Source organism: Sus scrofa, chromosome 10, assembly GCF_054392235.1.
Source record: "Sus scrofa isolate SSC_HxYL_T2T_F1_AM1 chromosome 10, Sscrofa_HxYL_maternal_Yorkshire_Landrace_v2.0, whole genome shotgun sequence".
NCBI lineage: Eukaryota > Metazoa > Chordata > Mammalia > Artiodactyla > Suidae > Sus > Sus scrofa.
In genome coordinates, this window is record NC_139392.1 from 22,472,251 (window position 1) to 22,499,331 (window position 27,081).

Consider the following 27,081-nt stretch of genomic DNA (forward strand, 5'->3'; position numbering starts at 1 on the left):
ACCTTCCTATCCTGCCAACTCAAACCTCCCTCCCCCCAACTACCACCTCCCTCCCCTGACTCCCACCTCCCCAAGTCCCCCACCTCCAACTCTCACTTCCCACCTATGCCCCACCTCCACCTTCCTCCCCCTGACTCCTACCTCCCTCCCCCCACTCCCACCCCCTACCCCCCCCACACTCCCACCTCCCTACCGCCATGCCACCTCCGTACCCTGCCAACTCCCACCTCCCTCTCCTGACTCCCACCTTCCTCCCCCCACTCCCACCTCCCTCCCTCCAACTCCCACCTCGCCCCCTCACTCCCACCTCCTTACCCCCACTTCCCTCCCCCGACTCCCACCTCCTAGAGCCCTGCACTCCCACCTCCGCCTCCTACACCCCCCACTCCTATCCCCACCTCCCTCCCCCAACTCCCACCTCCTGGAGCCCTTTCCAAAACCGGGCAGCCAGTGTGGCCATTGTCTGGCTCCTCCTCAGCTGAGACCTTCCCTCTTCTGGGCCCCAGTGTTCTCTTCTATAAACTTAGAAGATTGAAATAGCAAACACTCGGAGACAGGGTGCTAAAGGCCTGACATGTTTTCTCCCATTTAATTCTCAACTCTGTGAGGCTGTTTCCTATCATGAATCCCGTTTTATACATGAGGAAACAGACACAGGGAGAGTCTTTTGCCCCCAAGTCAGAACCAGGATTTGAACTCCGTGTTCGGACTCCGATGTGTCTTAATCTTTTGCAGTGGGAGTGGGAGAGACTCCTGACTTCTCCCTAGAAGACACATGTATTTTCCTGTAGGCAAAGTGTGCACGCCATCTTCGGGTTCCTGATCGCTAAAGCCCATCTGGAACCCATAATCTCCCTTTTTTCCTGATCCTAACAACCTTTGGAGGATGCGTATGTGTTACCGGCCTCCCACAGCTGAGAGAACGGCCTCAGAGAGGTTAAGAAACGTGTCCCAAACTATGACATTTAGAAAGGATGAGCGGCGTTCCCGTCGTGGCGCAGTGGAAACAAATCCAACTAGCAACCTTGAGGTTTTGGGTTCGATCCCTGGCCTCGCTCAGTGGGTTAAGGATCCGGCGTTGCTGTGAGCAAACACAGTTCGTATCCCTAATTGCTGTGGCTCTGGCACATAGGCCCAGCTGTAGCTCCGACTGGACCCCTAGCCTGGGAGCTTCCATATGCTGCAGGCGCAGCCCTAAAAACCAAAAAAAAAAAAAAAAAAAAAAGAATAGATTAGCAACAAGGTCCTGCTGTACAGGGAACTGAATATCCAGTCTCTTGTGATGGAACATGATGGAAGATGGTGTGAAATAAAGAATGTATATATGTAGGACCCGGTCACTTTGCCGAAGAGCAGAAATGGACAGAACAATGTAAAGCAACTATAATTTTAAAAAATTTAAAAAAGAAATGTGTTTAAGTTCACACAATCTTAAGTGGCAGAATCAGGTTTCCTGTCCCGGTGGGGGCTCCCAGGTCTATCCGGGGGTCTCTCCCTTCTGGTTTGGGGGTTGCTTGGAGGTCCTGGGGGACTGTGGGTGCCCACAGAGCCACTGCCATGTCCCTGATGGCTGGGAAGGCCAGCCCCAGCCTGACATGAGACCCGTCAGCAACCAGGTGCTCATGCACCAGGCTACGCTCTGGGTGGGGGCTGGGGGTGGCGGGCACCCTGCCTGCAGGTTTGTGCATCTCATCGTAGCCCAGCCGGCAGGGGGCACCCAGGACTGCGCAGGGCAGACTCCAGGAGGAGGCTGCACAGGAAGGGGGATCCCTAGGGCCTGGGTGGGGCCAAGGGGACTGACAGGGCAGCCAAGAGCCAGAATCCGAGGAGCCCACAGAGAGTGGAGCCGGCCCTGGGGCCTCCTGGTGCCAGGAGGCAGGAAGGTGCGTGGGAAGGTGAGGGATGGGGTGCGAAGCAAGGCGAGGAACTCGTGCGGGCAGTTCTTCCAGGGGATGGGTATGAAGGCAGCCTCCAGCGAGACACGCCTGTTACAGGTCTCCAGAGTCCCCACGGGGCGGGGCAGGACATCTCTGTGCCCACCTGAGTCCAAGATCAAGCGCAAGCCTGGCTTGAGGCCCTGGTCCACCTCCACCCTGGGAGATGTCCTTTCTCTCAGGCTTTTTGCTCGCCTACCCCCACCCCCACCCCCACCCCACCCACCAGTCCAGACCCCCAGAATCCTACCTCTCCCGTTTCCCCACAAACCTGCTTTCAGTCATTTTCACACCAGGGCATTTCAATCCAAGGTTCCTTTCCCACAGGGATTGCATTCTAGGGCCCACCTTCTGTTCTGTTATAGGAGTTAAGTCCCTGGCAGCATATGGAGCTCCCGGGCCGATCAGACCTGAGCCACAGGTGTCAACCTCAGCCACAGCTGTGTGTAGGCCGGCAGCTGTAGCTCCGATCCTTCACCCACCGTGCCCAGCTGGGGATCGAACCTGTGTCCCAGGGCTCCCAAGGCACCGCCATCCGATTGTGCCACAGAGGGAGCTCCAGGAGTTAGGTCCAGATGTGACGCAGACACTTGGAGGAAGGGGGCAGCGGGCTTCTTCCTGTGGGCAGCTCCTCCTTGACCAGGCAGGAGGCTTTGGGCACTAGGTAGGCTTTTAGGATAGGAAGCAGGGCAGCAAATCCCCCCACCCTGCCCCGGCCTTGCAGGCCTGTACTGGTTGAATGTCTCCCAGGACAGAAGGGGTAGGGGCTGCAGAAGCTTAGCTGTGGGGGGAGCCCGGACGTGCCAACAGCCAGTGTGTGGAGCCTGTGGTCAGGCCTTTGGTGCGGTTCGGAAACCTCTGGGCAGGGCCTGTAATGACCCAGCTCTGACATTTGTGCCTCTTGTGCCCATGGCACTGGACAGACCTAGGCAGGTATCAGGCTCCCAGGACGAGAAAGGCAGCTGCGAGGTGGTGAGTCACAGTGTCTCAGTGTTTACACACGCCCTGCCTCATTCCTCGCAATTTAAGGCTGAACCGAAAAAGTAGATAATGAAACCATATGTTGGAAAGAAAAACAATCAGTTCTAAAGTCAAGACAGTTCAGAAAGAAGAGGATGTCAAAACCTGGAGAGAAGAGTTCCACTGTGGCTCAGTGGTTAACGAGCCTGACTAGTATCCGTGAGGATGCGGGTTTGATCCCTGGCCTCACTCAGTGGGTTAAGGATCTGGAGTTGCTGAGAGCTGTGTTGTAGGCCGCAGACGTGGCTCAGATCTGGCATTGCTGTGGCTGTGGTGTAGGCCGGCAGCTGTAGCTCCGATTTGACCCCTGGCCTGGGAACCTTCATATGCCCTAAAAAGCTTCATCCCCAACAAACAGAAAAATAAACAAACAAACCCGTGGTGAGAAAAAAGACAGCTGCTGTCAGTGCTAGAGGTGGGCCCCACAGTTGGCGTGGATGCCTGAGGCCACTCACAGAGTCCCTAGGGAAGATCTGGTCGGAGCCCCCCAGCCCCTGGAGAACCTGCCAGGGTGAACCAGCTGTAAATGTGACCCTCGCTAAGTAATCCGGCATCTCTGACGGGCTCCACGGGCCCCTGGCTATGTGAGATATCGGTCAACAGAGAGGGTTCCAGCTCAGATAAGTTTGGGAATCATTCGCATTATACCCCAGTCCCCTCCCCTTGGGAAAGTCACTGTGTGCAATGACTCTTAGGCTCTGAGATGCCTCCACCCTTGACCTGGTTAGCTTTGCATTTCCCAAACACACTTGACTGCAGAACCCACTTCTCCAGGAACATCTGTTAACTCTGAAGAACTAGTTTCTACACAACGTCCTTGTAGAGGGCACAGGAATCAGTGGCTTGATTGGCTTTTCCTTCCTATTGACTCTAGACCAACTATTATGGAAGACTTTTATCAAAAATACTCATTTTCATTTAGAATAACTGATATTAAGCTACTTTTTTTTTCTTGATTTTTTTTTTCTTTTGCCTTTTTAGGGCCGTACCCTCAGCATACGGAGGTTCCCAGGCTAGGGGTCGAATCAGAGCTACAGCTGCTGGCCTACACCACAGCCACAGCAATGTGGGATCTGAGCCTCGTCTTAGACCTACACCACAGCTCACAGCGACACCAGATCCTTAACCTACTGAGCGAGGCCGGGGATTGAACCAGCAACCTCATGCCTCCTAGTCCCATTCATTTCCACTGCGCCACAACGGGAACTCCCTAAGCTACTTTTTTTTCCTATAAATACTGCCATAACCGATTGTCCGTTGAGGGTAATAAACTAGAGTTTATGGTCTTAAAACCACAGTCTAGGCACATAGAAGGCTACAAATTGCTCTTTTTTCTTTTTTCCTTTTTGGCCGCCCCTTGGCATATTCCTGAGCCAGGGACTGACCTATGCAACAGCTGCGGCCAGAGCCTTAACACTGTCCCCGGCTGGGGATTGAACCTGCGTCCCAGTGCTCCCAAGATGCCGCCAATCCTCTTATGCCACAGAGGGAACGCCTCCGCTTCTTGTATGATGAGTGAGGGTCAGGGCCTTTTAATAGGTTTAAGAGACATTAATTTTTCCTTTCTCATTAACTCTGTTTATGTCTTTGGTCATTTTTCCTATTGAGCCTTCTTTTTTTTTTCCTCTTTAAATACTAAGAAGATCGATACATAACTTTTGGTCTGGGATCTGAATAACAGATGTTTATCCTTATTATTTTTCAGCCTGACTTCACTCATGGTGATTTTTTTCCCATGTAGATTGTTTTTTACTTTAATGCAGTTAAGTTTACCCTTTAGAAATGTTATGGGATAGTGTATCTCCACTCTAAGATTATAATAGAATTCTCCCACTGTCTCTTCTAGAATATATGGATTTATAAAAAGAGTATATTTATAATGCAAACATATTAAAACATAATGTATCATATAAATACGTAAATAATAAACATGTAAATGATACAAATGGCTAGATTTAGCATATTTACATAAAACGGGAGTTCCCGTTGTGGTGCAGTAGAAACGAATCTGATGAGTATCCATGAGGATGCGTGTTCAATCCCTGGCCTCACTCAGTGGGTTAAGGATCCGGCGCTGCCGTGAGCTTAGTGTAGCTCAGAGACCCAGCTTGGATCCTTCATTGCTGAGGATATAGGCAGCTGTAGCTCTGATTTGACCCCTAGCCTGGGAACCTCCATATGCTGTGGGTGTGGCCCTAAAAAGCAAAAGAAAAAAAAGAAAAATTTACATATAACGTATAAATACTATAAAGTACATAGTTAAGCTACATAATGTTATACTTAATATTATATTTATATTTAATATATAAATATTATTCCATTTAGAATTCATCTCCATGACAAGATGAGCTATGACTTATTTTTTTTCTAGACGGCTACTCAGCTGTTCTAATTCCATTTGTGAAAAACTTATCTTTACTAAATTCCTGTGTTCGGAACTATTTCTGGACTTCCTGTTCTGTGCCATTTCTGTATCTCTGTACACTAATGCACAAGTACTGTATTTTAATTACTGTTGCTCTATATGTATTTTAATATCTGATAGAGCTAGACACCCCTCCCTTTGAGATTTTTTTCTGGGTAGGCTTCATGTTTATTTTTCCTTGTAAACTTTTTTTTTTTTTTGTCTTTTTTTGCTATTTCTTGGGCCGCCCCTGCGGCATATGGAGGTTCCCAGGCTAGGGGTCCAATCGGAGCCATAGCCACCGGCCTACGCCAGAGCCACAGCAACTCGGGATCCAAGCCGCGTCTGCAACCTACACCACAGCTCACGGCAGTGCCAGATCCTTAACCTACTGAGCAAGGGCAGGGATCGAACCCACAACCTCATGGTTCCTAGTCAGATTCGTGAACCACTGTGCCACGACGGGAACTCCCTATTTTTCCTTGTAAACTTTAGAAACCACTGAGTTCCAAAGGTTTAAAAATCCTCTTGCTATTTTTATTGGGATCACATTAAATTTATAAATGGACTTAAGAGGAAGCGGCAACTTTACAATGACAAATTTTTCTAGTCAAGAATGTAGGCCATTTTTTATTTATTTATTTATTTATTTTGCTTTTTAGGGCCACACCCATGGCATATGCATGTTCCCAGGCTAAGGGTCTAATCGGAGCTGCAGCTGCCAGCCTACACCACACCCACAGCAACACCAGATCTGAGCCGCGTCTGTGACCCACGCCACAGCTCACGGCAACGCCAGATCCTTAACCCACTGAGCAAGGCCAGGGATTGAACCTGCAACCTCATGATTCCTAGTTGGATTCATTTCCACTGCGCCATGACGGGAATGCCCAGGCCACTTTTTAAATGGAGTAAATGATTGTCTACGCCTCTCCAGGCAGGATGGTGCCCTTGGAGTTGGTTTTAAGGGTGAACAGCCAATGGATGACAGACCACACTAGTCAGAGCAGTCTCGAACTCTGTTGAACATAAACAGAGTGGTCAGAAGCCTCTCCAATCAAATGAGGAAGCAAACCACACCTCCCAGAAGAGAGCCCTGATCTGTGAGTCGGAGGCCGTTGCAGGATTCTAGAACCGCAAGTGGGTCAGGTACAGATGCCGCCTTGAAGAATCAGTGCCCCACAGTCAAGGGACACACAGCTCCAGCCGAGCTCACAAGGATCCAGTGTGGAAATATCCCACCCTCACTCTCCTCCCGCCCCCTGGCACCTAGGGCTCCCCACTGGCCAAACCCTCCCAGAGGCAGAGGTCCTGGAAGCCCATGATGTCAGCCACTGGGGTCGGCTCTGGGGCAGAGGGCAGGATGGAGAAGGGTGTGGACTGGACATGGGGAGGCAGCCAGAAGGGACACTTCTCACGTCCAGCTCGCACCATCTGGCACTCAGGTGTTTCTGCTCTGAGATAAACGGAGTCGATCAAGATCAGAAGGTTACCGAAGATCCCCTGAGTCTAAAAGGACTTTCTACCTGCGCAGGCTAAAGGCACATGGCAACCAGAAAACCCAGCTGGAGAGGAAGGCAGATGTTTTGTGGTGCACCATTCAGGGAGAGTCCCCTGAGCGGGGGATCTGGGCAGCCACCCTACCCTCACCTCTGCCCAAATATCTTCCTATGTGGCTGGAGAGCAGAGCCAAACCAACAAACAGATGAGCAAGAGGAAAAAAAATATTTGCTAAAGTCCAGAGCCTCATAGATACATAATTTCAACACCTGTGCAGCTACACACCAGATCTTCCGTTTTCAAGCCCCATCCACGCAGCGACAGGCCTGGGTCACTGGCAGGCACCCTCTAAAACCAGTCAGAAGCGCCAGGGTCTGGAGCCTCAGAGGTCCATGGGTCGTCCAGCCCGACCTGAACCAGCTGGCCTGGTTTTATCCAGACTATCCTGTGACCGACCCAAATAGGCTGTGCTGGGAGGAGACTCCAGGGACCTCGCCAACCAGCCCACCTCTACCGGAGCAGGTCACTGTGGGATCACCCCGAGGAGATGGGTTTTCATAAATCATTTCACGGAGGGTGGATTCTGACCTTGGGAGGGAGAACCGAGGCTCTGCAGCCTCCGCTGGAAAGGGGGGTGCTGGGCGGGGCTGCAGACAAATGAGGATGTGGAGCGGGTTTCCCTGTGAGGTCACCTGGGTGGGGGCAGGAAGCCAGGGCAAGAACACCGTGCAGCTGAAACAATGAGTCACCTCTCAAGGGTGAAACTCCCCAAGACCATGTCCTGAGAACTGGATGAACTAGTCACTGACACCTGGTCACAAAGGAGACGGTTCAGGTTGTACATGAAAAGCATGAGCCTCGCACGGCCACTATGGAGAACAGTGTGGAAGCTGCCAGCTTGTTACTCCTTAGATTTTTTTTTTTTTTTTTTGTCTTTTTAGGGCCACACACACAGCACATGGAGGTTCCCAGGCTAGGGGGCCAATTAGAGCTGTAGCCACCGGCCAACACCACAGCCACAGCCACCCCAGATCCAAGCCACATCTACCACCTACACCACAGCTCACGGCCAAGCCAGATCCTTAACCCACTGAGCAAGGCCAGGGATCAAACCTGCGCCTTCCTGGATACTAGTCAGATTCATTTCCGCTGAGTCACAACGGGAATGCCTTGCCCCTTAATTTTAAATCGAATTGCAGTCGAATCTTCCTAGTGGGATCTTTCCTTGGTTAAAGGGACTGGGTACTCTTAACCAAAGGAAGTCTTTCACAGGTATGTTTTTAAAACAAAACCCAGGTTCTGGATTCAAAAGATGCACATGCAGGACCTGCCCACTGTCTAGAACACAGCCTTCCTGAGCTTCACTTTCTCCATCCAAAAAAAATTGATGGTGATAATGGATAACCATCTCATCAGATTTCTGTAAGGATCAAATAAAATGTATACCGTGTTCTTTGTAAATTGCAAAGTATTATACAAGATGCAAGCCGCTTGTTATTTATTTTATTCCTTCTGGTGGAAGGAGCACAGAGCAGAAGTCAAGAATCAGGTTGAGGCATTCCCGACATGGCTCAGTGGAAATGAATCTGACTCGCATCCATGAGGACGCAGGTTCGATCCCTGATCCCTCAGTGGGTTCAGGATCTGGCGTGGCTGTGAGCTGTGGTATAGGTCTTGGATGTAGCTCAGATTCCGAGTTGATAGGCTGTGGCTGTGGTGTAGGCTGGAAGCTGTAGCTCAGATTCAACCCCTAGCCTGGGAACCTCCATATACTGCGGGTACGGCTCTAAAAAGACAAAAGACAGAAATCACAGACATCCCCAGGCTCTCAGAGGAAAAGGGACTGAACCAGATCCCCAGGCTCTCAAAGAAGTACCAAAGTCAGAAGATCTGAAGTTGGAGGAAGAAGCACCAATTGAAAAGGAGGATCTTGTCACTCCAGGAGCAGCTGATGCTCTGTGACGTCATCTTCCAGGATGGACAGCACGATAAAGTCAAAGTGAGAAAGGGGTAAATGCTCGGCAAAGGACTGAATGTTGTCTGTTTGAATGACAGTCTCATCCCTACCAGGCAGCATACAGAATCAGGCCAGGAAACTTCCTCCATGTAGATTTTGGTCTCCACCAATCAGGGGCTCCTCAGCTCTTTCCCCGTGGCCAGAGCTAAAAACTCTCACTGCCAAGTGTCTCTGCAAGCTCCTTATTCTCCATGTGTCCAAGAGTCTTTGCTTTATATAAAGGTCAGCTTGACCCAAAAAGTTGTCTCTGAGGTCTGACAATAGAAACACTACATCTTTTAAACTCCTCCTTGTAGTGTTTTACCGTTGGCAGTGCACTTAACTTCCTAAGCCTTGTTATCCTCAGCTTTAACATGGAGATGTAAGAGCTGTTGTGAGAAACAAATGAGAAAATGAACCTGCAGCTCTTAGAACAGTGGCTGGCACACAGGAAGGCCTCATAAGTAATGGTTAATGCCCAAATTCCCCTGGCAGTCAAGCAGCAGGTGTTTGTGGCCCTGGCTAATGGGTAAGGAAATAGGGACATGATCAGTTCATGTAATTGACAAGTCCAAGGCAAGTGTGGCTTCAGGTACAGCTTGATCCAGGGACTCGGGTGATGACACCAGGACCCGATTCCTCTCTCTCCACCTCTCAGCCCCTCCTCCTCTGAGTTAGCTCCATTTTTAGACAGGCTGCCCTCCCCCCGCCTACACACGCAAGCAAGATGGCTTCAGCAGCAGCAGACCATACATCATTAAAGAGCCAACACAGTAGACGAGGGCACCTGTTCACTCTTCCTGAAGCCCCAGGAAAGATAACATACCTCCCTGCATGGGTGTTCTAGCCTAATCCCATAGCCAACCACTGAAGCCAGGAGATGTGCTTCATAAATTGCATCCAGTCCCCCTCCGGATCCAGGGGTGGGGTCAGCACCACCCAAACCTCACAGGCTGAGCCGACAGGGAGGCTGGATGGTACCAGGAGGAAAGCAGTGGCCGCAAATGGAAATCTATCATGAACCCAGAGTCTGCACCCAACTGAACGAGCAAAGGGATTTAACTTCCTTTGGCTACTGAGCAGTTAAGTAGAGAGAGACTGTGCTTCCACTTACCCCAGGGCTATTGTCAGCCTACAGGGGCCTTGGGGCTACTCACATGCTCTCACTTCTAAGTGTTGGCAGGACACCCTGGTTCAAGAACTATCGGAACTACCCAATAGTCTGTAGAATTAATTCAGAGACCGCCGTAACCTTTTTTAAAGACCTGCCAAGTAATAAAAATAAACCAGCAGTGGAAATCAAAGGCATCTGAGTCTATTTCCTTTTATTGTCTGGGGAAACTGTAGGAAAGTGCACATTCCTTACGAGCGGCGTCACCTTCCTCATCCTTGTCCCAGACCACCCATCCCATCAGTTGGACCTTTTTCTGGCAAACATGACCCTGCACCTGGCTCGCTTCTGACTACGTGAAACAGCTGTGTGCTTTACACACATGCTTTCCTTATGCCCCACAGGTACCCGCGTGTCACAGAGGAGGGCACCAAGGCTAAGGGAGGGCCAGGCTGCCAGACTGGCACCCATCTGACTGTCTCCATCCTTGTCCCTGCCTGCGTGGAGCCCACACACGCCCCCAGGTGTTCATGTGTCTTCATGCGTCCTCAGGGAGACAGCCCAGGGTGCCTTCTCTGCGAGCGGTGGCTGGTTCTTGTGTTTGCATCCGTGGGGCTGCCGGCTGGCTCCCTTGCTTCCGCATCCCTCTCCCAGGAGAAGATGTAGGACCTTCAGCCTCTTCCCGCTTAGAGCTACGTTTTCTTCTCTCACATGCAAACTCACCTTTAAACCCTGCGTTCTCAGAGCCTCGGCTGCCCAGTTGGAATCCTCACTCCACAGATGCTCCCTGCCAAGCGCCGCCCATGGACCAGGCACAGAGCCGGCTGTGAAGACAGGGTCCAGCCATCACGGGGTTCTGGTTCTTTCAGGGAATGAACCCTCCCTCCTTCCCCCAACTACTGTCACAGCCAAAACTTTTCTCCTTCAATGTTCCCCACAAAGCATCACCCAGCCCCCCTCATACTGCTCACGTGAGGACCCCCTGGAACCCTTGTGCAGGGCGCCTGGGGCTCCAGGCACCCAGAGGCGGGGACAAGATGCTGAACATCCCCCGGCACTGAGAGCCTCTGACGAGAGCTCCCTGCACTGTGTTCGCAGGTGACTGCTGGCTGCTGGCAGCCATCGCCTCCCTCACCTTGAACGAAGAGGTCCTGGCTCGAGTCGTCCCCCTGGACCAGAGCTTCCAGGAGAACTACGCGGGGATCTTCCGCTTCCAGGTAATGTAGGGGTTGGTTCAAGGTTCTCCTTAAGGGGTGCTGGGGGAGGAGTGGGTCCTGGGGGCTAGGAACAGGTGCTGGGGGCTAGGGACAATTTTCTTCTTCAAAGGGCACTGAGAGACAGCAGGATGCTCTACTGCTGATGTAGGATCCTTAAGGACAGCAGTGGGGAGAGGTGAGAGGTAGACTAAGATTCTCAGGAAGTCATCCTCAAGATATTTTTTTTTTTTTTTTTTTTTTTTTTGCTTTTTAGGGCCACACCCAAGGCATATGGAGGTTCCCAGGCTAGGGGTCTAATCGGAGCTACAGCTGCCAGCCTACACCACAGCCACAGCAACATCAAATCTGAGCTGCGTCTGTGACCTACACCACGGCTCACGACAACGCCAGATCCTTAACCCACCGAGTGAAGCCAGGGATTGAACCTGAAACCTCATGGTTCCTAGTCGGATTTGTTTCCACTGCACTACGACGGGAACTCTGAGTAGTAATATTTTTAAAAGCATTAGGTGGAGTTCCCATTGTGGCACAACAGGTTAAGAACCTGACATACTATCCATGAGGATGCAGGTTTGATCCCTGGCCTTGCTCAGTGGGTTAAACATCCAGGCGTTGCCACAAGCTGTGGTGCAGGTCACAGATTTGGCTCAGATCTGGTGTGGCTGTGGCTGTGGTGTAGGCCGGCAGCTGCAGCTCCAATTCAACCGCTACCCCCTGAACTTCCCTATGCAGCAGGTGCAGCCCTAAAAAGAAAAAAAAAAAAAAAAAAAAAAAAAAGGATAAGGGGCAGGGCAGAGTACTGGAGAGGCAGGTGTGGCCTTGGAGGGAAGAGCAAGCACCACTGTCCTGGGTTTCTTAGTGAGGACCTGCCTGTGGCAGGTGGGTCAGAGGGAGCATCTCCTCCTAGGATGGGCTCATGGAACTTACATCCAGGGGTCTGGGGTGGGGAGGAGCCAGATGCTCAGATGTGATGCTGGTGGGGGGGGGTGGTGCATGCTGCCACTGGCCCCCCTCCAGGCCTCCCCACTCCCTGCCTTGCCCCGCAGTTCTGGCAGTACGGCGAATGGGTGGAGGTGGTGGTGGATGACAGGCTGCCCACCAAGGACGGGGAGCTGCTGTTCGTGCACTCGGCGGAGGGGAGTGAGTTCTGGAGCGCACTGCTGGAGAAGGCCTACGCCAAGTAAGTGCTCCGGCCCTTCCCTGGGGCCGCCTGCCCCCAGCTGCCCTGTGTGCTGGAAAAAGCAAACTATTCAAGGACTCCTTTGAATAGAAATCCTATTCTACAGAAGGACGCCTTGGGCCAAACTGGGCTCTAAATTCAAAGAGAGAATGCATGCAGCTATTGCCATTTTTAATTAAATGCACAGAAACAAGCCATGGTACAGGTCGTGCCTGCCTGGAGACCTCTACTTCTTTGGCAGGACATGTTACATTTTTGCAGCTAAATACAGCACAGCGGGTTGTGGGTTTTTTTTTTTTTTTTTTGGCTTGTTTTTTGTTTTTTTGCCAGTGGATCTGAACTGTCCGTTGCAGAGGTATGAAAACTATGGAAACTTGCCCAGAATATATAATACACCGATGAGAAATGGTTTCCCCAGGCCCTCCCAGATGTGTGCCCACCCCCACAACCAGGCTGCCAGAGCTGAGCTTGTCCAGCGCTCAGCACCGCCCATTCTCAGAAGGTCGCTCATATCAGCAACCCCCCCCAGAGTGGCCTCGTCCTGGGTCCTGTCTGTGCTGCCTGGGCACCCTCTGGGAAAATGACGTGCTCTCAGGCACCAGGAGGATCTCTGTTCCTCCCAGGCCAAGCCAGGGAGGAGGGCCAGAGTCCACAGACCCAGCTGTGAGCATCTGGGGCCTGAGGCCGCTTTGAAGTCTCCTGCTCTAGAGTTAGGGAACCTGCAGGGCGCCAACAGCACTGTCAGGACCATCAGCCCCTCCTAACTCGGTGGATGCAAGGATGCTGCTTTTGTTATGGGACTTCTCTTAAGTTATAAATGCCAAACAGCCCATTAGCAGATCTTCCCTTTCCTGCCAGGATGTAGATAAAAAATCAATGCGGGAGGCTGGCCCAGATAAGTCACCCAGGTCCTTGACTCCAAGGTTCTAGGAGATTTTTCCAAAAGCTTCATAAAGTACCAGGGCCATGGTAAACCGTGGGGACAGTCACTCGCCTTCTTGGGCACCCTGAGTTGGAGACAAACCAAAGAGAGACTGAGCCGAGGGTCCCAGCAGCACTCCACAAAGTGGGGGACACTTTGAGAAGCAGCACCGGGTGGCAGCAGTGTCTGTGCCCTGCTTGTAGGATCAATGGGTGTTATGAAGCACTCTCAGGGGGTGCCACCACCGAGGGCTTCGAGGACTTCACTGGAGGCATCGCTGAGTGGTATGAGCTCAGGAAGGCCCCTCCCAACTTGTTCAAGATCATCCAGAAGGCTCTGCAGAAAGGCTCTCTCCTTGGCTGCTCCATTGATGTAAGTCTGGGGGCCTCCCTCCCTAGCCCCACCCCCATCTGCTCCTCCCTCCCTAACCCCTCCCATCTTCCCCTCCCTCCCCAGCCCCTTCCCCATCTGCTCCTCCCTCCCTAACCCCTCCCATCTTCCCCTCCCTCCCCAGCCCCTTCCCCATCTGCTCCTCCCTCCCTAACCTCACCCCCATGTGCTCCAACTAAAGTGAGCTTCCAACAGGGATGGGGGAAACCCACTGCCCTTCTTGCCCACATTATTAGCCCATCTTTTGCCCACCATACTGCACATCCCCAGGGATGCAGGGGTGGCTAGGCAGCAGCGAGGGTGGCTGGGGTACAACTGGTTGCAGTGGATTCCACTGCTCAGTCCATCCTCACCGTCACCCAGAGAGGACGCTTTTCTCCTGGGTCTTCCTCTCATCCTCTGACACTGGACATGGGGGCCCAGAACACAGCTCCGCTATGCGCTCAAGCAAGCTACACTTGTCTGGAGGTGACCAGCTCCTGGCCAAGCAGAACACCAGCCATCAGCCAGGAGCTGAGACAAGCCCAGTAAGGAGCCAGGCAAAGTGTGCCCAGCACCTGAGCCCTGTCCTACCCAGGAACTGCTCCCTGCGAGGACCCGGAGAAGAAGTCTGGCTTTTGGGGCCCACATCTCTGCCCAGCCCTCGGCAGAGATTCTCAAACTTTCTCTGCAGACCCTGTTGAGGCAGAGACCCTTTCTACTTACAGTCCTTCTCATTTAGCCAGACAAAAGTAACCTCGGTCAGGAGTTCCCATTGTGGTGCAGAGAAAATCAATCCGACTAGTACCTGTGAGGATACAGGTTCGATCCCCAGCCTTGTTCACTGGGTCAAGGATCTGGCGTTGCTGTGAGCCTCAGTGTAGGTCGCAGATGCAGCTCTGATCCTGAGTTGCTGTGGCTGTGGTGAGGTTGGCAGCTGCAACTCCAGTTTGACCCCTAGCCCGGGAACTTTCTTATGCTGCAGGTGCAGCCCTAAAAAGCAAAAAAAAAAAAAAAAAAAAAAAAAAAACCACCAAAAACAAACAAACGAAAAAACGAAAAACCCTCTGTCAGAGTAGATATGAAAGGAAGGACCGGGAAAGTTCTAGCAGAACAGAAGCAAATCCTGAAGTCTGGCAGAAACAAAGGACTGTCCCGGGGTAAACCCTGAGCCTGGGCTGGGCCAGCCACGGAGTGTCAGTGCCCTCCCTGGGCCCGGGTACCGGCAGAGGCCCCCACCAGCCCCTCTCGGGTGTGCCCTTTCCTTGGGGAATTTGTGACTGCACGGGACACACGTGAGTGCAAGTGCCGCTCCCCCCGAGGGCTGCCCTCAGCTCTTCTCTGGCTGGAAATAGCGGGTCAGTGCCTCCCGGGTGGGCGCAGGGCAGCTCTCCGTCCTCCCATCCCACCCAGGCGGCGGGAGAAGGAGCAGGAGGCGGGATGCCACAGCCCGGCTGATTGTCCCCGCGTTTCCAGATCACCAGTGCCGCGGACTCGGAGGCCGTGACGTTCCAGAAGCTGGTCAAGGGACACGCGTACTCGGTCACCGGCGCTGAGGAGGTAAAGCCCTGCGCGCACTGTGGGAGGTCTTTCTTGCCCTGAACACGAGTGTGAAAGCGTGTTTCTGCCGGAAGATGGGCCAGGGTGGGGGCCCCGAGTTCCCTGGGCGTTCCTCAGCAGGCGCCACATCGCTGAAGTTCAAGGTCCTTCAGACTCGCAGCCGCAGCCGCTGCCCTCTGCCTGCGCCCCATCTGCCCTGGGCGCTCAGTTCACTGAGTTTCAGAATTGCCTTGCTCTTCTGGACCACCGGGAAATAGCAGAACCACACTGCATCTGTGTTTTATACTTGCACGTTTAAAGAATTTTATTGAGGAGTTCCCCTTGTGGCGCAACGGAAACGAATCCGACTAGGAACCATGAGGTTGCGGGTTCAATCCCTGGCCTCGCTCAGTGGGTTAAGGATCTAGTGTTGCTGTGGCTGTGGTGTAGGCCGGCAGCTGCAGCTCCGACTCTACCCCTAGCCTGGGAACCTCCCTATGCCGCAGGTGTGGCCCTAAAAAGCAAAAAAAAAAAAAAAAAAAGCGCCATAGTTGATTTACAGTGTTAGGTTTTTCCCTTCAACATGGTCTTCAAATCTGACTCCGCCTCTTGCCGGCTGTGTGGCCTGGGCAGTTATTTAACCTCTCTTCTGCCTCCTAGATTCCTCAGATTTAAATTAGAAAGGGTAACATATCCACTGTAAGGTTGTTGGCAGTAATTCAAACAAGTTAATACAGATAAGGTGCTCAGACTGTACCTGACATGTTGTGTATGATCAGCTTGCTGTGGCTGTTATTATTATTACTATAAATACTCTTAAGTAACCGCCTTCACTGTTAATTACAAAACCCAGACTAGACCCCAGATCTTCTCACCTGTCCAGTGTTCTTTGTTTTTTTACTTTAAATCTTTTTTTTAATTCAACCCCCCACCTAGATCTTTTTATACTGAAAGTTTTCACGTCTTCAGAAAGTTGAAAGAAGTGTATAATAAACATCCACATGCTATTTCTCTAGATTCAACAGTGGTTAATGGAGTTCTCTTACGGTGCAGCAGCTTACGGATCCGGCATAGTTATTACAGTGACTTGGGTCACTGCTGTGGCACGGGTTCAATCCCTGGGCAGGGAATGCTCACATGCCATGAGCGTGGCCCCCAAATAAGACCACAGTGCTTAAGATTTTCCACATCTGTTTTGTCTTTGTGCGCCCTTCTTTTCTGAGCCATTTGAAAGTAAATCACAGATGTCATGATACTTCCTTCCAGACACTTCAGCAGTTACTTCCCACCCATTAAGAACACTCTGTTACATAATCCCAGTGCTATTTTCATGCTGAAGAAATAAACACTGATTCAAAACTGCGATCCAATATAGAATCCATATTAACGTTTTTTCAGCTGCTCCCAAATGCCCTTTCTAGCTCCCACCCGAGGGTTCTGTCGATTCATGCACTGCATTTGCTTGTTATCAGCAGTGTTCCTTTAACAGAGCTCCTGGGACAAAAGCACATCCCTTTTATCGTCAGTTAAACGGAGGTTCAGAGATGACGTGACGTCTAGAACAGGTGCCTTCGTGCCTCAGGCTCACCGACAGAGGTTAAGGAGCCCTGGTCCTCCAAGGGCCAGATCCTGGGAGCCCCCAGAGCTGGGCAGCGTCGAGGGTCTGGGGGTCAAGCATGTCACCCTTTTGTAAACCACCCCCCCAAACATGAACTCGACGCCTGCCCCCAGCTCATGGAGAAGGGGCTTTGGGCTGGAGAACCTGCAGGCCTGGCTTGAACTCAGCATCTCTGTCCTCTCCTTTACCCCCCCTCTCCTTCAGGTTGAAAGCAGAGGAAGCCTGCAGAAGCTGATCCGCATCCGGAATCCCTGGGGAGAGGTGGAGTGGACCGGGCAGTGGAACGACAAGTGAGGAGGGCGGGGACGGGGGGCTGGCTGGGGGCGCTCTGCCCAGGACACTCTGGGGAGCCCAGGAGAGAGGGCACGGTGGCCAGGCTGTGAATGAAGCCTAGAGAGCACCACATGGGAGCTGTAGGGCTGGTGGCCCCTCTAAGCTCCTAACCAGTGCATCCCAGCCGCTTGGGTACCTTTCAAGGCCGGGCTCCTGGGATGCTCTTCCTTTCATCACCTCATGGCTCAGCCCTTCCCTTGCTTGGAGTCACCTTACTCTGGACCTTCGAGGACTTGTTCTGTTCCGAGGGTGTTAACTCGGTGCCTAAGACCAGAGAGAAGTCCTTCCGTTGATGTTCGGGGTTCCTGGTCAGACCTTCCGCTCTCTGGGGCGGGAGGACCAGCCATGAGCCCCTCTCATGGTTTTCCTGTGCTCCTGTCACCCATCCTTTCCACAGCACCTCCAGGTCCCCACCTCCTCCGTGGCCGATTCCCAGGCAGCTCTGCCAGGGCCCCCAGGTCACCTGCAGAGGCCCAGAGGAACGGCCACCATCGGATTTCCAGCCACTTCTTAAAAGAGCTGCCAGGCCCGTCTCATGTCCCTCTGATGGGTTGTGTTCATTTTCTGGCTCTTCCTTGCCACGAGCTTCCAGGACCATGTCCCTTCCCACCGTGCTCCCCTGCATCTCTTAGCCACGTGTGCTACTTCCCTCACTTCCTGGGGTCTGGGCCCTCAGGCAAGAATGTGTCTCCATCCTCAGCATTGGGGCATCTTGGGGAGAGGTCCTCGCCTTAAACTACTTTCTTTTTCTTTCTCTTCTTTTTGTCTTTTTAGGGCCGCACCTGTGGCATAGGAAGTTCCCAGGCTAGGGGTCTAATCGGAGCTGCAGCTGCCAGCCTACACCACAGCCACAGCAATGCGGGATCTGAGCCACATCTTCAACCTTCACCATAGCTCATGGCAATGCCGGATCCTTAACCCATTGAGCGAGGGTAGGGATTGAACCCGCATCCTCATGGATGCTAGTCGGGTTCATTAACCACTGAGCCAGGACAGGAACTCCCCTACACTGGTTTCTAATGCCTCTCCCTTCCCTTGGTTTTCCAGCTGCCCAAACTGGAACACTGTCGACCCAGAGGTGAGGGAAAGCCTGACCAGACGGCATGAAGATGGAGAATTCTGGTAAGAGTCTGAGAGGCTTCAGGGAAAGAGGCGTGTCTGCCCCGTTGATCTTCACTAGAACATGAGTGGGGTTATCGTGCTGAGGGCACAGGGCCGTGGGATCCTGGTTTTGTTGTTTCAAATTCACTATAAGACCCTGAACTGAAAACAAAATTCTTGAACCTCTTTGATGTGTCCATCTCAACAACACAGAGTCTTAAAGCTGAGCAGCCTGTCAGGGAAGGTGAGAATGTCTGCAGTCCTGTTCAGACCCCAAGAGAGAAGAGGGGCAGGCTGGGCCTTTCTCCCACCCAGTTCCTAGAGATTCATTCCAAGGCTTCAAGGAACAGGCAGAGATAGACCCACGCGGGTGCGTCTGTGCCACAGTGGGGCCACCTGCTTGAATTTTACCCAATGCGTGTCCATCTTCTCTCTCATTTGATATGCGTGGCTCACGTTTTTACAGCTGAGGGTTCTGAGTTTCAGAGAAGCTTAGGTAACGTGGCCAAGGTCCGCCAGCTGGAAGGCAGCATCGCCAGGACTAGAACCAGGCCTTCCGATGGCGGATCTGGTGGCCCTGAGGCCCCAAGGTGCTGTGCCCTGGCCTCGACCCGCTCCTAGTCCAGACCTTGGGCGGATGGCCTGGGCTTATCAGTGTGTCTGTCCTCTGCTAACCTGCATCCCTGCCTTTGCCAGGATGTCTTTCAGCGACTTCCTGAGGCACTATTCGCGTTTGGAGATCTGCAACCTGACCCCCGACACACTCACCAGTGACTCGTACAAGAAGTGGAAACTCACCAAGATGGACGGGAACTGGCGGCGGGGCTCCACCGCGGGCGGCTGCAGGAACTACCCAAGTGAGGACCCCGGCCCCACGCTGATCAGCTGCCTCCCTGCCTGGCCGATCCTACCCCCCGGCTCTGCCGCCTCTTCTCCCCAAGTCTCCATTGAGACCCCTTTCTCTCCCTCCTCAGCGCCTTTCCTGTCACACCCACTCACTTCCCCACTCGGGCAGACCCCAAGACGCGCTGATTCTGCCCCCTCCAGGCCCTAGATTCCCCGACATTGCAGCCCCACCCAAAGGCAGCACTAATCCCACTTTGTGCCCACGGGCAGCTTTACCAGCAGCCTCGCCGGGCAGGGGGACCTCGCCTTGGATGGAGCCTCTGCAACATCCAGGCTCCAGTTGCCTGGCAGCCCTTTTGTGCCCAGTTCACTCAGCCAGTGTCACTGGGGGCCCCGCTCAGTTGGGAGTGAGAATTCCTCGTCTGGTTTATCCTTGGTTGATCCCCTGACTCTTCTGCCCTGACGGCCCCGGCCTCCCGTGCCCCTCCCCCTCAGAAATTGTCTAATTGTGATGACAGCTGCCAATTACGGTGCATACATTGGGCGTGAGGGACTGTGCTAAGTGAGGTATTAATTACTCCAGATAATCTTCCCAACAGACTTCCGAGGCAGGTGCTTTATCATCTCCATCTTGAAGATGAGGGGGCAGAGGCTTGGAGAGGTGACATGACTTGTCCGAGGCCACACAGCCTTGGCCGAACCTGGGATTTGAACCCAGGCAGTCTGACTGTGGAGTCAGTCTTTAGAGGCTACAGTGGCACATCGTGGCCACGAGTTACTTCGCTGTTACAGATGAGGAAACCAAGGCTCTAAGTGGCACACGTGGGCCACAGAGCATGTAGTCAGCCCAGACTCGCTGATCGGTTCTGCTGGCTTGGGTGCTTTTAATCCTTCACCTCAAGTGTGCAACCACCATCAAGCAAGTTCAGACATCTGGCCAGTCCTCTGCCTCTTTCTCCTTCCTGCTAGATCAGGGGACCACAGACTCTCTCTTAAGGGCCAGGTAGTAGACACATTAGGCTCTGTGGGCCATTCGGTCTCTATGGCAACTATTCACTGGCTGCTGTAGCTGAAGACAGCCATACTTAAGTGAATGTTCATGGCTGTGTTCTAATAAAACTTTATGTGCAAAAATAGGCACCTGGCAGCCCACAGAGCCGTGGTTCACCAACCCCTGCACTAGATGATGCCTTTATTTCCACAGTTAGAATGTTAGCCCTCTAGGTAAGGGAAGACGATCATAATTATCCTTGGCATTCCTGTCGTGGCTCAGTGGTTAACGAATCAGACTAGGAACCATGAGGTTGTGGGTTCGATCCCTGGCCTCGCTCAGTGGGTTAAGGATCCAGCATTGCCATGAGCTGTGGCGTAGGTTGCAGATGCGACTTGGATCCTGCGTTGCTGTGGCTCTGGTGTATGCCAGTGGCTACAGCTCTGATTAGACCCCTAGCCTGGGAACCTCCATATGCTGTGAGAGTGGCCCAAGAAATGGCAAAAGACAAAAAAAAAAAAAATTATCCTTGAATATGAATGAGTCCCGGCTCCTTGCTATAAACAGGTTTTGAACGTGAGGAAGAGGGGGACACCGCGGGACTGGGCAAAGAGACAGGCCCAGGGGATGGGGACACAGAACAAGGAGCTGAGAGTGCACCCAGGATGCTCCTGCCCCTGGGTGCATTGAGGGGTGTGGTCTCCCCAGCCAGGCCGCCTGCACATCTCTGACCTTCACCTTGGAGGCTGATGGAGGAAGGGACCGTGGGGAGATGTCACAGTTGAGCCAAAGGAGATCGGGGCCTCAGCTCGGAGCCCCTGTTCTGTGCTGAGAGATGCCCCTCCAGCCCAGCCAGCCTGAGGGCGAGCGAGGGAGACGTGCAGGGGGCAGAGGGGAGTTTCTGATTTGGGTTCCTGTGGCATTCAGACCAGCTCACTGCCTGTCCCTACTGGGACAGGCTGCCACCCAACCCTGACCTCTGGTTCCTCTGCCCCGCCACCTCCCATCATACCCCCCCCCACGCTGCCGCCTTCATCCTCCCCCTGGCGGCCCCCAACCCCTGGGACCCAGGCCACCTCCTTCCCCACGTACACCTGCCTGGTCGGGCTGGCTCCTGTGTCCTGGGTGAGTGACCCTGGCCCCTCTCGCTGCAGATACTTTCTGGATGAACCCTCAGTACCTGATCAAGCTGGAGGAGGAGGACGAGGACCAGGAGGACGGGGAGAGCGGCTGCACCTTCCTGGTGGGCCTCATCCAGAAGCACCGGCGGCGGCAGAGGAAGATGGGCGAGGACATGCACACCATCGGCTTTGGCATCTACGAGGTGGGGGCGCCCTCGGGTGCAGCTCTGCCCTCCCTTCCTCCTTGGCTCCTCTCAGCCCCGAGAGGAAGGCCAGCCCCACAGGCAGACCTGCAGATGGGGCTCTGGCCCGGCAAGGAAAAGCAAAGCCACAGCCTGGCCACACAGGAGAAGGAGAAGTCACGCAGGATGGGCAGGCTCCTGGCGTACCAAGTAGGGGTCAGAGAGCATCGGGGAGAAGGCTCTGTGTGCTCAAGTGTCAGGGCAGTGTGGCTGCCACTTATGGGACAGACACTCATCCACCTGCTCACAACAGGTGGAGGTGGGCAAACACCACCATTTCTAACAATGTACGGAATACCAGGCGCCTCCGTCTCTGAAATAGGTGCCAAGGACGTTGGATCTGGAACAAAATAGTTGCAAGAAAAATGCAGACTGAATTGTGACACACAGCCCGCCCCTACCCCCCACCCCCTCACCGGCTTGGAAATCCAGCCATGGGCTTTTGAGCGGGGTAGGACCTGAGTGATCATTTGGTCCCATTTTAGGGACAAGGAAACTGAGGCCAGAGAGGGGAAGTGGCTTCCCCGGGGAAATGCAGGTGGTTGTGGCCAACAGAATCCTAGAACCAACACCTGCTGGCTCCCAGCCCACAGTGCACCTGCCTCGCCCTGCTTTCCCTGTGGAGGAAGCGGGGTGTGATCTGGGTGACCTTAGACAAGTCACCTCAGAGCCCCACGTCTGGATTCTATGCTCTGTAAACTAGGAATGCTGCTAAGGGCTCCTCCACGTTATTGCTAGGGTCACAAGAATTTTTTAAAGGTAGAAATGCTTCGAGTTCCTTGGAAAATAGTTAACTGTTGACTTAGTTAATAATTGCCAAAGCAGTAGCCAAAGGGAGTGTAGCAGAGGAGACAGTCCCAGCTGTGGAGCTTTTCCGGAGTCTGAGTTAAGTGTGTTCTCCCTTCTTTGCAGGTTCCGGAGGAGGTACGTCTGTCGTGTGGCAGCCCCCGTCCCTGGGGGCTCAGGGTCACCCACAAGGGAAAGGCTTACACTGCTGGCGCGGGGGTCTTGCTGGTGGCCATGAAGGATGAGTCCCGACCCCCTCTGGGCTCTGGTGAGGTCGCTCAAGGTCCTGGGGCCTGAGATCAGGGCGAGGGGTCTTGGGCAGTGCCCCTGGGCCTCAAACGCCTGCTTCCCAGTGGAGGATTCTTGTTCTGGGGGCTGCCGCAGGCTCTTCCCAGAGTCCTGTAGCGCCCTTAAAACTGACCTGAAGGGAAACAATGACCCCCGCAGGTGGAATCATGAGATGCAGGAGCCAAGAAAGATGCCTGGACCAGCTTCCAGCTCTGCTGTGAGCAGGCTGGGCGAGCTTGGACAATCCCCCATGCCTTCTCGCTTTCAATGTCTTCCTCCATAAAACTGGTCAACCGCCCACCCCGCCAGGCGGTTGGGATGCACTGGATTACGTAAAAGCACTTAGTAGGCCCGGGGGTGGGGAGGGTAGCTGATCTCGTGAGACGCACAGTAGCCATGTGTGTCACTAAAGACCAGTTTTTTGGCAGTTCCCTTTGTGGCTCAGCAGGATATGAACCCTACTAGTACCCATGAGGATGTGGGTTTGATCCCTAGCCTTGATCGGTGGGTTCAGGATCCAGCATCGCCGTGAGCTGTGGTGTAGGTCCCAGATGTGGCTCAGATCCCGAGTTACTGTGGCTGCGGTGTAGGCCAGCAGCTGCAGCTCTGATTCAATCCCGACCCCATGTGTCGAACCTGAGGCCCTAAATAATAATAATAACAATAGGAGTTGCCATTGTGGCACAGCAGAAACAAATTCGACTAGGAAGCATGAGGTTGTGGGTTCGATCCCTGGCCTCGTTCAGTGGGTTAAGGATCGGGTGTTGCTGTGAGCTGGGGTGTAGGTCGCAGACGCGGCTCAGATCTGGCACTGCTGTGTCTATGGTGTCGGCCGGCAGCTGTAGCTCTGATTTGACTCCTAGCCTGGGAACCTCCATGTGCTGCGGGTGCAGCCCTAAAAAGACAAAAGACAAAAATAATAATAATAATAATAATAAAGGCTAGTTTTCCGAGTCAACACAAGGGGCAGTTGGAGGCCCCTTGGATGGCTCCGTGGATTCCATGGTCACACTGCAAGCCCAGGTTTGGAAGCTGGGCTCCCTCCTCGCCCTGGTCCTGTTGGCTTCTGTCCGGGTGTCTCCCCCACACAGAACTGGGTGGATCCCTGCCATGCGCACAACAGTGTCATAATGTCCCCGAGTTGTGGGGGGCGGGGAGGGCGTCTGCAGACGTGCACGAACGTGGGCCCCCTGTCGTGCGCGCCTCTGAGTTCCTGTTCTGGGTAGGACGTTTGCTCCTCATCTAAGGTGACCCAGACGTGTCGCCATCCATCGCCTTCCCCCGAGGGGTGGGAAGGAGCCCTCCCCCCGCCCACCCCCCACTCTCACAGGCTCCTGTCTCCTCGCCAGTTGACCGGACAGACCAACATCCACCTCAGCAAGAACTTCTTCCTGACGCACAGAGCGAGGGAGCGGTCGGACACCTTCATCAACCTGCGGGAAGTGCTGAACCGCTTCAAGCTGCCGCCGGGCGAGTACATCCTGGTGCCCTCCACCTTCGAGCCCAACAAGGACGGGGACTTCTGCATCCGCGTCTTTTCCGAAAAGAAGGCCGACTACCAGTAGGTCGTCGTCCCGCCCGCCCCCTAGCCCTCCAACCCCGGGTCCTGTCCGCCCGCTGGTCCCTCCCTGACCTACCTGGAGCGCCTCACCCCCCAGAAGGGCAGGTTCTTTTTCCAAAAAAGCCGCTCTGCTTCGGGGGTTAGCGTGGGGATGTCAGGTGTGGAAGGACATCAGTGCTGCCTTCAGGGAAGCAAAGAAAACAGCCACTCGGCATCTCTTGGGTCAGAAAGAGGCTATTCTATGTGGAGTTCCCATCGTGGCTCAGCCAGCACGAACCTGACTAGGATCCATGAGGATGCAGGTTCCATCCCTGGCCTCGCTCAGTGGGTTGGGGATTCGGCGTTGCCGTGAGCTGTGGTGTAGGTTGCAGACACAGCTTGGATCTCATGTTGCTGTGGCTGTGGTGTAGGCCAGCAGCCTGGGAACCTCCATGTGTCACAGGTGCGGCCCCCCAAAAAACAAAACAAAAAAAAGCAGGGGGAGTGGTTGTAGAACAAATCGCAGAGTCTAATTTCACAGTCGTGCCTCTGAATGATCAAGTTGTTTTCATTTTAATGACACGTGTTAGACCATCTATGGACCCCGGCCTGCTGTTTAGCACAGTGCTGGCCAAATCCTTGCTTCCCAGCCTGCCTGGTGGAGCCCAGGTGTAAGCGACCATCTCAGTGGCCCCTCAGGTGTCTCCAGAGTCTCTCCGCATTACCAGGTCTCCAGCTGACCCCCTTCCTCACTGGATCCCACTGGATCCCAGCTGTTTGGGGACTCTTTTTGGCTCACCCCACATCATTATGAGCTCAATTCACTGTGGCTTCTGCCACTTGGGGCGCTGCCTCAGCCATGTCTCTACAGCTGGGCACTTAACAGCATGAGGCATAATCAGCCTTAGGCACCTTACACAGAAGGAGATTTACTGGAAGGCCATGGACCTCTCTAGAACGGATGGGAGGCTGGGCAATGGGACAGGGTAGAGCAGGGACCATGGATGTGCTGGAGGGCCAGGGTGTGGGCAGCAGGGGCTGAGGCAGCTTCTGTTTCCCCTTGGACCCGGTGCCACCTCGGACCCTGTGCCACGTGCTTGGATCCATAGACCCAGCGAGTGCAGCCAACAGGCTCTATCAGCTGCCTCGAGAGGGCAGAGGGCAGTGGGAGGGGGGCGCAGGGATGGCTGTGCTCCAGGGCAGTGCGGGCAGAGGCAGAATTCCCTGGAGAAAACCGGGCTGCTAGCAAGGTGAGCACCCAGCCTCTGTGAACCAGTAGCATCACTGCCACGTCGCTGCAGCTCTCCCACCTCTGACCGGCTCTCCTCTGGAGCACCACAGTTCGGGGACTCTCCAAGTTCTTTTGACTGTGACCCTTCTTTGAATCATTTCTGCCTTAACTTCTGCTCTGGGGGATGTGTTATCACAGAAACTTGGATGCAGAGGAACCCCCTCTGTCCACCCTGTGCCAGGTTTAACGGTGTGGCTACTTTTTTTTTTTTTTTTTTTTTTTGGCCACACCCCGTGACATACAAAAATGCCCAGGCCAAGAGTTCCTGTCGTGGCTCAGTGGTTAACAAACCTGACTGGTATCCATGAGGACGCAGGTTCGATCCCTGGTCTTGCTCAGTGGATTAAGGATCCAGTGTTGCCGTGACTGTGGTGTCGGCCGGCAGCTGCAGCTCCGATTGGACCCCTAGCCTGGGGACCTCCATATGCCACAGGTGCAGCCCTAAAAGGCCAAAAAAAAAAATTCCCAGGCCAGAGATCAAACCCCAGCCACAGTTGTGACCAGAGTCACAGCAGGGACAATGCCCGATCCTTAACCCACGGCACCACGAGGGAGATCCCACAGGTCCATTTTAGCAGTGATTCCTCCCTTTCTTCCTCGCTGCCCTTCCAGTAACACATCTCCTTCTTTTCCAGAGTCGTGGACGATGAAATCGAGGCCGACCTGGAAGAGGTACTTGGAACTGCCTGACGTCCCCCGACTCTGCCCTGAACACCCCAGGACCCGAGGCGCAGGAAGCAACTCGAAGGGCTTAGGAGGCCCCTAGGACTTCATGAGCACAGCTTGAAACTAGGGGTGCCGTCCTGGCTAGGGTCTGAGAGTGCCTCCAGCGGGGCTCTGGCGGTCCCTTGGAGGTGGCCCATGTGCACGAGGGGTGCCCTGATCCGTGTGAGGTCTCGTCTCCCCTTTTTATGACCTCAGTTTTCTCGCTGATAAAACGAACGCGCTGGATGACGCGGTTTCTCCCGGTCCTTGAGTTCCGAGAGGTGTGACGCAGTGGTCCCTCCTGAAGGGCTTGAACTCGGGAATTTCAGACGAGGCCCAGCCATGGCAAGTTCAAAGTCAGGGAAGGGAAGCACGCGAACAGGAAGGAATGCCCTTCCCACTGTCCCAGCAAGAGGGTTCCTCCTCAGCTGCTGAACCTCACGCGTGCTCAGCGAGATGCTGAACAATGCCCAAGGGCCTTGTGGCTGTGCTCTGTCACCATGGTCAGAGTCCTTCCAGAACACGCCAGCTAGCCTGCACGTCTGAGTCCCTGTTACATTTGATCACGAGAGGCCACTTGGGTGGAATGGTGGAGAATTATGTGAGCAATTAGGGTGCACCTTCTTCCCACATAGTTTGCATTCCGTCTCAAGTGTTTTGGCTGGAAAGAAATTTTTTTTTTTTTTTTTTTTTTTTGTCCTTTTGCCTTTTCTAGGGCCACTTCCTGTGGCATATGGAGGTTCCCAGGATAAGGGTCAAATGAGAGCTGTAGCCACCAGCCCACACCACAGCCACAGCAACACAGGATCCGAGCTGTGTCTGCAACCTACACCACAGCTCACTGCAACGCCAGATCCTGAACCCACTGAGCAAGGCCAGGGATCAAACCCGCAACCTCATGGTTCCTAGTTGTATTCGTTAACCACTGCACCACGGCAGGAACTCTGAAAAATTCTTTTTTTTTTTATTTTTTTATTTTTTTTTGTCTTTTGTCTTTTGTTGTTGTTGTTGTTGTTGCTATTTCTTG

The 27,081-nt window shown here is 53.5% G+C and overlaps 1 protein-coding gene across 8 annotated transcripts in view; it reads left to right on the plus strand.

Annotated features, from left to right (window-relative positions):
* Window positions 1–27,081, plus strand: part of CAPN2 (calpain 2) — a 60,959-nt gene that overhangs the window by 19,930 nt on the left and 13,948 nt on the right. For 2 of the 8 annotated variants that reach the window (XR_014817168.1, XM_084978941.1), the window contains exons 3-12: window positions 11,064–11,182; window positions 12,229–12,362; window positions 13,488–13,656; window positions 15,130–15,213; window positions 17,015–17,100; window positions 18,191–18,265; window positions 18,941–19,101; window positions 21,236–21,411; window positions 23,868–24,079; window positions 25,985–26,021. Coding sequence is in view for 2 of the 8 variants with exons in the window: in XM_084978941.1 (XP_084835067.1) it covers window positions 11,064–11,182; window positions 12,229–12,362; window positions 13,488–13,656; window positions 15,130–15,213; window positions 17,015–17,100; window positions 18,191–18,265; window positions 18,941–19,101; window positions 21,236–21,411; window positions 23,868–24,079; window positions 25,985–26,021 (1,253 nt within the window). In the remaining 6 variants the exon portion in view is untranslated. 8 annotated transcript variants of the gene reach the window in all.